This window comes from Giraffa tippelskirchi, chromosome 6, assembly GCF_054371585.1.
Source record: "Giraffa tippelskirchi isolate mGirTip1 chromosome 6, T2T-mGirTip1v1.2.pri, whole genome shotgun sequence".
In the NCBI taxonomy this organism is placed as follows: domain Eukaryota; kingdom Metazoa; phylum Chordata; class Mammalia; order Artiodactyla; family Giraffidae; genus Giraffa; species Giraffa tippelskirchi.
Genome location: NC_137280.1, coordinates 96,403,460 through 96,416,008, shown reverse-complemented (window position 1 = coordinate 96,416,008; position 12,549 = coordinate 96,403,460). Strand labels below are relative to the sequence as shown.

General features: G+C 57.2%; 1 protein-coding gene across 7 annotated transcripts in view; it reads right to left on the bottom strand.

Annotated features, from left to right (window-relative positions):
• Positions 1–5,230: 5,230 nt before the first annotated feature.
• ZFR2 (zinc finger RNA binding protein 2) overlaps positions 5,231–12,549 on the bottom strand; it is a 45,443-nt gene continuing 38,124 nt past the window's right edge. For 6 of the 7 annotated variants that reach the window (XM_081499761.1, XM_081499763.1, XM_081499762.1 and 3 more), the window contains 6 exons: positions 10,585–10,723; positions 9,091–9,188; positions 8,591–8,686; positions 7,061–7,172; positions 6,223–6,320; positions 5,231–5,511 (listed from right to left, as the gene is read on the bottom strand). In XM_081499761.1, the coding sequence (XP_081355887.1) occupies positions 5,332–5,511; positions 6,223–6,320; positions 7,061–7,172; positions 8,591–8,686; positions 9,091–9,188; positions 10,585–10,723 (723 nt within the window). In that variant the 3' untranslated portion in view covers positions 5,231–5,331. The remainder of the gene's footprint in view (positions 5,512–6,222; positions 6,321–7,060; positions 7,173–8,590; positions 8,687–9,090; positions 9,189–10,584; positions 10,724–12,549) is intronic. The other variant, XM_081499765.1, reaches the window with a different exon arrangement.

Genomic DNA, 12,549 nt, shown 5'->3' with positions numbered 1-12,549 from the left:
AATCTAAAAAGAAATGATACAAATGAACTTATAAAACAGAAAGATACTCACAGACTGAGAGAAGGAATTTATGGTTGCTGAGAGGAAGGGATAGTTAGGGAGCTTGGTATGGACATGTACGCATTGCTATGTTTAAAACAGATAATCAACAAGGACCTGCTGTTTAGCACATGGAACTCTGCTCAATGTTATGTGGCAGCCTTAATGGGAGGGGGCTTGTGGGGGAGAATGGATACATGTACACGTATAGCTGAGTCCCTTTGCTGTCCACCTGAAACTATCACAACATTGTTAATTGGCTCTACCCCAGTACATGATAAGTTAAAGAGAAAAAACAGACAAAAAACTGCATCTCTTCATAGTAGCCACAAAGTGGAAGTGACCCAAATGTCCATCAACTGGTGAATGGATCAAATGTTTTCCATCCACACACGTGTAGTCAAAGCTATGGTTTTTTCCTGTAGTCATGTATGGATGTGAGAGTTGGACCATATTTTAGCATCCTGATAATAATGAAAAAGATTTGTCTCCAAAGGTCTCCAGAAGAATTAAATTAGAAAAACTATATCTAAGCACCTTGAAAACACAGCTGAGAAATCAAAGTTGTTATAATGTCAAGTGAAGAAAAGGAGGAATGAAAGTGGCATAAACAGCGCACCTGTAACCAAGAGTGTGGAAAATGAGAAAACTGGAAGGAAACAGAGTTTTAACGGTGGTTGACTTTACTTCCCTTCTTCCATTTTTTCTGAGATTTCCAAGATTTTTGTAACTGGAAAAACCCAATGCATGAAAAGAACATTTTATTGTGTTAAAATAGACATGATACCATAGATAAATAAAATAGACAAAATACCACTGAAACCATTAGATGCACAGCTCAGTGGCATTAAGCATATTCATATGGTTGCACAATCATCCCCCCATCATATGATACAGTCATTCATAAGATTCCCTACCATCATCTCTAGAACTTTCTCATCTTCCCAAACTGAAACTCTGCCCTCATGAAACACTGATTCCCCACCCCCTCGCCCCTGCCATCTACTTCCTGTCTCTACAGATTTGACTCCTCTAGGGCCTCCTGTGAGTGGAGTAAGACAATGTGTGTCCTTCTGTATCTGGGTTATTTCACTGAGCATCATGTCCCCAAGGTTCATCCGTGTTGTAGCAGGTGTCAGAACCTCCTTCCTTTTTAAGGCTAATGTTCCACAATGTGAGTGACCATACTTGTTTATTCATCATCTGTAATGGACACTTGGCTTTTGGCTTTTTCTCACCGTTTGGCTGCTGTGAATCCTGCTGCTATGAAAATGGGTGTTCCACGAACAGCAAATATCTGTTTTCTAGTATCTTTATTTTCAGAACTTGGGCAGATATACACAGGGTGATACTCCCCATGCCCAGCTGCCTACTCTGGGCTGCCTTCTCCATGAGTCCTCTGGCCTGTTCTCTCCGAAAAGCCTTGATCCGCTTACCTGAAACATCTTCTCAGCCCCGGGAGCCGAACTAACAGGTGACCAGGGAGAGGATGGAGCCAACATCTCTCCACAACAAGTTCGGACCGGCCGAGCCCACAGATGCTTCCTGTACCACTGAGCGTGACTTATCTGGACCAGGGGCTGCAGTGCATTTCCGTGGTTTTCATCCTGTGTTATTGGTGACTTAGCAGGTGGGGTTGCAGGCAGGTCTGCCCTCTCATGTTTGTCTCTCCTGGACTGCCTGCCAGGTCTGGCTCCGGCCCTGCCCACACCACCCGCGTCATCCCTCCCACACGCAACACCATCTCCTAGCAACCGGGCTGGCCTGCAGCATCCCACAGCCTGAGGTCCCGCTTCGCTGCTGTCTCTGGCTGCTTCTCTCCCCGCTGTCCCCCCACAGCGGTCTCAGTTCTCAAGTGCCTGGTCCTGAGTCTCCCCACCAGCCACCTGCCTGCTCTGGGGTCCTCTACCCTGCGGGAAGAGGGCTTGGAAGCAAAGCTGAGAAGCCACTGCTCTTCAGGCCTGCAGCAGGCACCACCGTCTGGGCGTTCCGTCCATCTGGACTGAGTACATTGTTCACCAGCTGTCTGAGTCTGTGGCTGTGTTGCCTAAACTCAGTGTCTTGCAGTTGCTAGGGGGGCAGATTTAACTCTCTGTCAGCTGGGCTGGTTTTAAACCACCTGATGGAGAAGGTCACACCTGTCTTCCTCAGGAGGCAGGGATGGGACGGTAAGCCATGGATTGTGAGATTCTGGGAGCTGCCATGGCCAGGATGAGAGGCTCATGATAGCAGGACAGGGTTGCAGCCATGACTGTCCACTACCCCCAAAAAATGCCAACCTATTCTCCCTTCCCTCCATCCTCTCCCTGCCTTAGCCAAAGGCCCTCACCCCGACTGGTACAGTAATCTCCTGGGATGAGACCAGAACAGGCGGTGTCATTTCATCTGCTGGGAGAGGAATTCCTCCAACACAGAGACCCATCTTTGAGGGCAGGGGCATGGCTTCGAGTATTAACAAACCTGGTGTCTTCTAGACCTGGGGTACCACGGTAAGACAGATGCACAGTTTCTGTCCGCAGACAATTCACAGTCCTGGGGGTGGTGGTGGGCAGAGGGGAAGGCAGATAACAAACTATTTTAATTGGTTCTGTGTGGGTCTGAAGGAAGTAGACAGAGTTATGTGACAGGCTGAGGGGGCCAAGGGCTTCTTTGGTGGCTCAAATGGTATAGAATCTACCTGCAATGCAGGAGACGTGGGTTTGATCCCTGGTTTGTGAAGATCCCCTGGAGAAGGGAATGGCAACCCACTCCAGTATTCTTGCCTGGAGAATTCCATGGACAGAGGAGCCTAGTGGGCTACATTCATGGGGTCGCAAAGAGTCAGATATGACTGAGTGACTAACACTTCCACTGAAGGGGTCCAGAAGGCCTCTCTGAGACCCAGAGGAGAAGAGCAGTGGCTGTACACACAGGTTGGGGAAGGGCTTAGCAGGCAGTGGGAATAGTATGTGCAAAGGCCCCAGGGCAGTGGGACATGGGGCTGGTTCACTGAGGACCAGCAGAGACTAGTCGGTCTGGAGTGAAGACACTGAGGTGGAAGGTGGCTCCTGGGGTTCCTCCAGGGACACTGTCAGGATTGGGGGTTTTATCTTGGGTGCAACCCTGAGTTGTACCCAGAGCCCCAGCTGCTGGAGGACTAAAGCTGTGAGTGGAGCAGCAGGCAGGGGACCAACAGGACTTCTTACTGGCTTGGCCCAGAGGAACCCAGGAGGGCCCCCAGGTAGTGGTGGCAGTGGTAGCCTGGGCAGCTGGGTGAACAGCAGGGCTGTGGATGGAGATGCAGAGAGAGAAGGGTGTGTGGGCAAGGCTGTCCTGTGTGAGTGGACAGTGTCCTCTGCGCCTGATCTGTGACCATTGCCAAGACCTGCTGAGGGGCTGCTCTGTCTCCTGGCATTGTTGGGATGCCAGTCCCCCAGGAAGGGCCTGGAAGTGGAGGAGAGCAGCCTACCCTCCTGGGGGGATCGAGTGGTCAGGCACCAGCTGGCCACTTCCTGTTTCTGGTAGATATCGCTCCTGCTAGAACCAGACTCAGCTCTGTTCACACCAGAGGGCTGATGCTCCCTTGGCCCAGCTCTGAGCAGGGAGTACTGGCTGTCTCCCTGCCCAGGCCTGTGCCCACAGGCATGTGCCACTGCCACCAGGGGCCACACAACCTTGCCTGCCTCCTACCCCTCTGGCCTCCCAACCACTGCTTGGAGATGCCCCCGGGGACTTGAAGCTGTCAAGAGCTCAGCTGTGACAGGTCTCCCTATCTGGACCCCCTCCCGCTGCCCCCTGAGGTTTGCAGTGAGGACTTGGGGAAACAGCGGGGGAGCTCTTCGTAGGGGGCCTGTAGGCGGAGAGCCACCCCTCCCAATTCAACTTGGTTGCCCCCTCTTGCAGGAAGCCTTCTGGGTCCCACCTCCCACTGACAGCCTGCCGATAGAGTATCTGCTGGACCAGGCCAGGCTGGCTTCCTGGAGTGGCTGTGGATGTGTGAGAGATGAGTGCTGTGGGTGTTGGATCCCTGGTGTTGGGGTGGGGGTCTGCAGAGCCTGGCTTCTCTGTGGCTCCGGGGACCTCTGTGAGGAGAGGGCCTGAGAAGACGCCCACACCTGGACCTCCTCCCCATCCACACTCCCAGCTTCAGAGCCTTTGGGAGATGTATTGGCTGCTCAGGGTCCTGCCTGGAGCCCAGCAGGGTCACTGCGCCCTGAGGAAGGACTGCGTGGGCCACACCAAGACACAGGCGTACCTCGTTTACTCCCCACCCCCCAAGCTTCCAGGTGGTTCTACGAAGACACTAGATGTGAAGCCGCACACAGGCTGTCCCTCAAACACAGAGGTGAACTGGAAACAGTCAAGTGACCAGGAGAGACGGTGTCCACCCCAAGATGTACGTGTCCCTTTCAGCACCATCGGGCAGCCAGGCGAGAGGAGAAGTAGCAAAGAGGGAAGTTTGCACAGGTGGGGGCGGGGACTGGGTGGGGGGTGCTTCCATGCCCACCTGCCCGGGGGGGTGCCTGATCCCATGCCCCACCCCGGGCAGAACCCCCAGACCCTGCCTCCGAGGGGCAGGCCCCGGATCCACGTTGGCTGCACCTATGCAAGGAGGATGCGAGAAAGACGGAGGCAAACCAGCTCCGAATGAGGCGCACAGAGCGGCTCCCCACAGTGCAGAAGGCATGCAGTGGCACAGCAAGCAGACCAGGAGGATCACTGATGTTCCTGGGGTCAGGGGCCTGCCCAGCCTGCACCCTCACCACCCAGGGGCTCTGCGGCCCCCTCCATGGTGGGCTGGGGCGAGCACAGCTCAGACCCTGCAAACCTCTGGCCAAGCCTCCAGGCTGGGAAGCTGTCATAGGCAGTGTGTTTGGAACCAGCTGGACTTGGGGACGGGGGACCCCAGCCTGGGCACACTCCCACGCTTGGCCAACACCCCCTTCCAACCTGCTTCCAAGGCAGGCTTCCTGATGTGGGGCCCTCAGTGGGCTTGCCCATGTTATGTCAAATCCATGTGTGCTGGGCACATCCACACAAAGTCATTAAAAACCCACACCCTTCGCAGGCCACAGAGTGACTTTAAAGCTAGCAAGAAATGCCAGGGTTTACGGTTGTGCTGCCCCTTCTCGGCCCGGGGTGAAGGCAGGCCTTGGGTGCTGCCCCTACCCCCCACAGCTCAAATTGCCAGATGAAGAGAGTTCACTAATAGTTTAAGCACAGGTGTGTTTAAAGAAATCTACAGAACGTTACTGCAAAGGGAAACATGGACTGTCGGTGTCAGAGGTGAAGCAGCCGCTCAGAGGCAGCGTGTCAGGTCCCATTGGGGAGGCGAGGCCGCTTCCTCTGTTCGCCGCCCCCCTTGGCCTCGGGCTCACCTGCCTCCCGTGGCCTCTTCCGGAAGCGTGCCCCCAGCCTGATTCTGGGGGGCGGCAGAGGGTCGATGCCCAGGATCTTGTGGATCTGCCGGAACGCCAACATGCGCAGGGCGTGCTGGGGGCAGACCAGCTATCAGGACCCGCCTGCCCACGCCCACCCACGCCCGCTGGCCCACCGCACACAGCCTGCGCAGACTCAGGCATCCTTGCACCCTCCCAGCAATGGCCAAGCTCAAAGCACCCCTGGGCGCAAGGAACTGTGCTGGGAGCTGTTCACACCCGCTGGTGCCGAGGACGCTGCCAGGAAGCCCGGGAACCTCAGCTCTTTCTCGTCTGCTAGGGGGACCCTGGATCCTGCTTCTCCCAGTTGGGCTCTGATTAACAGCAATTTGACTCTTTCCACTTAAGACCCTTCATGATGTCATGCCCAATGTGAAGTCTGCTGAAGAGACTTGCTCATTAATAGAAATTTGCAAATCAAAGGGAAGCCAGAGATGGGGCGGTGGGGGTGGGAGTGGGCAAGGCTTTGGTTCTTGAAGCTGTTGAGGCACAGCAGGAGGCCTGGCTGGGTGTGTGCAGACCTGGGGCATTGGGGTACCCCCAGGACAACGAGGCCCCAAGTGTCCACCTCATCACTGCCTCAGTTCTGGGCTGGCCCTGCCCCTGGAAGCAGTCCTGTCACCCAGAGGCCACCTGATTCTGCAGGGAAGAGGACGGGAAGGGGACTCAGACCGTTTCCTGGGATGCAGCAGAGATGTGCACAGGTGCTGGGAGCCGGGCTCCCTGCAGCCGGCTCACATGGGCCCAAGTCGGGCTGGCCTCCTACCTGGGCGCTGGCCGTGATGTCTTCTCGTTCCTGGAGGGTCATGGAGCCGAGGGCATCCATCTGGTCTCTCTCACAGGGATCCTGGAGCCCGGGCCCATCTGGATGAGGGGGGTCGGTGGGAGCGGCAGAGAAGCAGATACACCCTTGTGAAGGCTGCCACCACGGCTCTGCGATGCTGGAAGTCTGCGCCTGGACCCCACGGGCCCATGGACCACAAGTGGGCCTCTCCCCGCCAGTCCCCCTCCGGCCCCACACGCATTTAGCAGAGCTCCTCCCAGCCTGTGTGTGTGTGTGTGTGCGCACGTGTGCGCACGCGTGGGTGAGTGTGCAGTTACATAAAAGGCTCACACCACAGGCCCATGTATCACACTCTTCTTCCATGAAACACGCTATCATCCAAGTCACCAAAACAACTGGAAAACACCGTCTGCATCTAACACATCACGTGGGCTGCCCGCCTGGTCTCTTCCTCCCACTACCACTCAGGATGCCGTGAAAATCTCTATGCCCAGCCCTCCATGGACCTCCTGTCGTTTCCTTCGGAAGCATCCCCCAGGCTATCCCTGGTTCCCCAGGAAGGATGGATGTGGCATCAGAGGATCAGGTGGAACCCCCCTCCAGCCTGCACCCGCCTCTCCTTCCACCCGTCCACGCCTCCTCATGGCTCCCTTGGGTGAGTGACATGCATGTGCGAGTCTGTGTCCACTGTCCTACCTAGGCTGGATGGGGTGCTTGAGTGTTCCTAAGAGGCTCCTCTGTCCACCTCCCCTGCTCCCCCATGGCCCTTGATATCTGCCAAGGGCTCCAGGGTCTGAGCTGCTGGCCAATGGGGACTGACCTGTGAGGAGCGTCCCCGAGGCCACACACTCCAGGACTCGGCGCACAGCATCCCCGGGGCTCAGGGGCCCCTTGGTGCTGCTCAGGGCCTTCTCCACCAGCAGCTCCATGGCCTGGGCCGGGCGGGGACAGAAAAGGAGACCCGGGCCTTTGAGGGGACAGCGGTTGTGTGGACAGCCGGGTCTCCAGGGGGCATGGGACAGGAGGGTCTCCATGGGGCATGGGACAGGAGGCTCCCGCCCAGTTGCCCCCTCATGCCCACCCACCCACCCACCCACCCAGGGGGTCACCGGACCTCACTGCCCTGGCGTGGCCATGGGTGGGTTTCATCACCCTCCCTTTTCAGTTTCCTCATTAGCAAAATCCCATCAATGATAATGTGGCAAACTAATGTCATGTGGGTTCAGAGAGACTTGTTCTCTGTGACCTGAGGGCCCCTGAGGGTCACAGGATCCTGGGGCCTAGTTCAGGTGCGTTTTTTCCTCCAGGAGCCACTTGCCTGGAGGGCCCGGGGACACTGTTGGGGGTGTGAGCTGTCGTGGGGGCGTGTCTACACTTAAAGGGAAACGGGCTCCGGGAAATGCACGACCCCCCAGCCCCCGCAAACGTCTGAGTGAACCTCTCTGGTCACTCAGCACGGAGCAGCCACTGTGCCACTCACCCGGGGTGGAGCTGAGAGTGGACATCTCCTCAGACCACAGGCAGGAAGCCAAGGTCCAGGGGGCACCAGAGCCCCTGGTTTTGGAGATGGCCCCCTTGAGTAAGGCCAAGGGCAGCCTGGGTTGGGGTGTGGGGAATGTCCAGGAGCCCGCCTGTGGGCATGAGAGCCGATGGACTGGCTACAAATGGCTGCAGAGAAGAGGCACGTCTCTCCAAGTTCAGGGCCAAATTCCCAGGGATAAGGTCAAAGGTGAAAGCCTTAAAAACTTACAAGTTGTCTCGGTCACTGGGGAGGTGAGTGGGCGTGTGACAGGGGAAGGACACTCAGAGATGAGACCCTGAAAGTCAAGGCGGGGGGCCCCAGTGGGCGGGACTGGGGGTCTCATGAGGCAACTTTGGGGGTTTGAGGTACCCGGGGTCCCTTGCATCTTCTCTCCTCTCCTCTCCCCCTGGAAGGGCTCCAGGGCCAGCTGAAGGGGCGCGTCAGGGCCACAGGGTTCTCTCCTTCAGAGGAGGCGGATCTGCCCCAGGCCTAGAGGTCAAGTGGAGCCAGGACAGGCACCGGCTTCTTGCCCTCACTGGGGCCTCTGCACCAATGCCTGCAGGTCTAGGCAAACACCTCAGCTTTTGCTGGGGTGTCCTTGTATTTACATGCTTCCTGGTTCTGCCCGCAAGGTTGTGGGTTTAAGATAATACAGTCAAATGAGGCCATGTCCTGGCAAGCCTCCCCCTGGGACTCAGACCGACACCAGCCTTTTCTCGGAAAGCTGGACACTGGACAAGGATACGAGGTTCAGCCTAACAAGGCTGTGGCCTGGCAGGGTTTGGGGGCTTCCTAAAGCAAGGCTGGCCCCCTGACGCGCTGTCTTACCCAGTCCGGCAGGGCCCCCCAGGTGGGCACGCGCTGGCAGAGGTCCCGGAAGACCCTGATGACGATCACACAGGGCTGCAGGCCACTGGCTCTTGCCTTTGGGGGAAGAAGCACATGGGAAGCCCCAGGGAGTTCTGAGCACATGGCTGGGGTTGGGCGGGGAGCTATACATGGGGCCAAGGGAGCGAGACTCAGTCAAGGCAGTGAGCCTGGCTAGTGATCCCATGCTGGCAGTGGAGGCACTGAGGGACTCCAGTGGGATCAGGCCAGCCTCCTGGGCTGTGGGAGGCAACCAGAAGCAGATTCCATTCCCAAATGGCCCAGTCTAAGCCCTAGTGCCAGCCAACGGGGCCAGAGCAGTGGTCACCCCTTTCAAGCTCCCAACCAAATAAGTCAAGAAGTGACCTCCATTATGATGGTGAGCATGGGGCGAGGACACAGAGCCACCCCACCCATGAACTCTAACCCTGGCCTGTTCTGGGAGCCCGGCCGCCCCTAACCTGGAACCACTTGGCGTGGCGGAGAGCAGCCAGTGCCTGCAGGCACTTCTCTGGGCTCAGGACATCTCCTGGGTCCGGCGGAGGCACCTCGGTTCCTTCTAGAAGAGAAGGGCAGGTAGGCTGGCCACCCCTTCCCCTGCTCCCACCTCCTGGGCCCTCAGGTTCCTGGGCCTCACTGCGTTCATCCGTTCATCAAGAAGACATGCAGCTCGGCTCACTGGCCCTGCCTCCAGACACTGCCACTGGGACGCAGAGCTCCCCTCTTGAAATCCCACCCCTCCTCAAGATTGTGGTCCCTTTCCCCCAAGAGCTCCATGTTCAGGTGGAAAACTAGGAATGAAGCTGGATTTCCAGAAACTTCCACGTGCGTGTGTGATTAGGGTCAGGTTTGCGCACATGCCATCACGGATGACCAGGGCCCCAAGTTGGGGGAAATGTCCATTTTTTCCTTCCTTCTGCTTGCTTTAGGAAGATTCTTCTCCCCTCTTCCAGTGAGGCCCTGATGTTCAGTTCGCAGGAGGGAGCACCACTCTCCCCCCGTCCCCCCAGGCCTGGGTCAGTTCCTGGGGGCTGAAAGCGAGCACAGAAACAGCTGAACGCCACCCCCTCCCACCCAGAAGCAGCCGGCAGGGCGCAGATCCCAATAAGGAGCGGCTCTGGGGGTCCAGGGTGCCTGCAGAGGGGCTTCCTGATCTCTGGCCCCCTCCAGCCCGCCCCCTCCCTGACATTCCCAGTCCCCACTGTTGGCAGGGGAGCAAGCTGGAGCAGGCCTGAAGCTGGGGTCGAAGGGTGGGCATCACTGATTCTTCCCACTGCATCTACTTTTACATGACACGTGACAGTCCCCTTATGACAACTGATAATGGCTTTCCACTCACACAAAGGCTCTCTTCTTTAAAAATGGAAGAGCCAGAAAGGAGTTGAATCAGAGAAAGCAGCAGTGGTTCGTGGCCCTCAGTCAAGGCAACAATCAGGAAGGGGGTCTGAGAAAGGCTGGAGTTTGGGAAAGGGTCCCAGGGGCTGTCCCAGGGGTTTCCCGCTCCTGGGCATGAGACTCGGGGTGCCCTCCGGCCTGGCCCACGCCCTTTGTGTTGGCTGCCCTCTGGCCTCGGCCTGCACTCCTCCTACTTGCCCAGGCAGCAGTGCCCATGTGTCTCAGGTCCCCGGGGCACCTGCCTGGCTGGGGGACCCGGCACAGTGGGTCTCCTCGGGGCGGGGAGCAGGTCCCCGCATAGCCTGAAGGCTCAGGGGGAAGGGCCCCAAACACGCCTGCCACAGCCAGATTCTGAGCCACCTGACACTTGTCTCAGCTCTCTTCTGCCTTTCTCCGCTACCCCGAGGCCTGGCCCTTATCTGACCAGGGCATCCAGGCTTGACGGAAGCACGGGAAGGTGGTGGTGGCACCCCTCCCCCTAAACCAGAGCAGAAGTGGGCGCTGCCCTAGGCCACCAGGTATGTGGGAAGAGGGGGCTGAACAGAAGGGCCCGGCCGCACCTCGGTCTGTGGAGGGGTCCTCCCGCATCAGGGGTGAGGTGATGGACACAGCAACCTGTATCCGGGGTTCCTCACAAGAGGAGATGACAATGCTGGTGTCCGGGTCGGAAGAGACCTCGTACTTGTCATCTGTGACCACCTGCAAGATGCACATACAACATGAGGCCTCAGGACTCCACCTGAGAGGTGGGACACAGCTGGGTGCCCAGCCCCATGCCTGGCCTTCTGGAACCTCCTAGGGACCCAGACACAGCCCTGCCCTCCAGAAGTGCATATGTAGAAATACCAAGGTGCCTTCATATGTAAAAAACATCCAGAGCTCAATAACAACCAGATGAGCAACCCAGCAACCAAACTGGCAGGTGATAGCTTGCAGAGAAAGAAACCAAAATGACCCTTTTCACACAATGACAAAAGAAAAAAAGAGCCCCGTGGTAAGGAAGAATCACATTAAAACTAGAATGACATGCAGGGCCACCTGTAAGAAGGACAAAACTTGAGGAGTCTGAGGAGCAGCTGGGCTGGTGTGTACGTGCTCAGTCACTTCAGTCATGTCCGACTCTTTGTAACCCCATGGACTGTAGCCCGCCAGGCTCCACTGTCCATGGGATTCTCCAGGCAAGAATACTGGAGTGGGTTGCCATGTCCTTCTCCAGGGGATCTTCTGGACCCAGGGATTGAACCTGAGTCTCCTGCACTGCAGGCAGATTCTTTACCATCTGAGGCACTAGGGACGCCCCAGGCCAGCAGATCCATGCATCTCTAAACTGCTGGTGGAGGCTGACCTGGCGACACTCACCAGGAGCATCCAGTCTCGTGCCTTGGACCCAGAGACTCTGCCCCAGGAAATGCTCCCACCCATGTGGAGCAGTGTGTGTACAAGGTTATCACTCTCTGCAGCTTTGCTGGTGACCCAGAACACTGGACACAACCTAAATGTCCAGCTACACGGGAGGACCCAGCCAGCTATGGACATGTGGCAACAGGATGCCCTCCGGCCACAAGAAAGAGTGAGGTTCCCTACGCATGAATGTGGAACGTGGGCTGACAGACCCACAATTATTCAGTGAAAACCACACAGTCCTTCAGCTGGCCTACCAAGCCACCCTTGGGAGGATGAGGGCAGATCATGATCTCTCGGAATGCAGGACAGGGGGTGCCTCCAGGCAAGGTCTGAGGCCCCTCGGCTCCGGTCCCCACCCCACACCTGCCACGGGTCCCAGGGTTCAGTCTCGCCCCAGCACGGGCATCCTTACGGCCCTGCCAGCCCCGGCTCCATCACCCGGGGCTACCCGGAGGGTCAGTCCTCTGCAAACAGAGACTCTAGGCAAGCCCCACCCTCTCAGAGGGTCCCCTCCTCTCCAGACCTTGGTCCAGTCAGTCTCTCACAGGGGGAGCTTAGGGAGGAGGGACCCTCGCTCATGGCCATTAGAACTCTGACTGCTGCCCCCTGGGAGACGGCACAATGAAGGTGGGTTTGGTGCAGTGACCTGGTGCCTGGAGACACTTTACTGTGTCCCTCATGTTGCTCTGGAGTTCCCGAGTCACTCGGCCAGGTGACGACTAAGAGAGTCTGTCTATATCTCTGGGGGCAGGGCACCACCAGCTCTCCCATGGCCTCTGCTATCTTCCCTCCGGCCTCATCCATCTTCATGGCCCTGGGTTGCCAGATTCTGGAGGACAGGGCCTGCATCTGAGCCATCTTTGCACCCCCTGCAGTATTTAGCACAAAACTGCTATGTTGTGGGGTGTTCAGGAAAAATGAGTGATTAAACTGGTGAAGTTGTAATATGTCACTCCCCTGCTTAAAGCCCTCCAGTCTCCCCATTTCCCTAAGGAGGCAGTCATACCTCCCCACATGGCCTTCCCAGGTGGCACTAGTGGTAAAGAATCTGCCTGCCAGTGCAGGAGACATAAGAGACATGGATTTGATCCCTGGGTCAGGAAGATCTCCTGGAGGAGGGC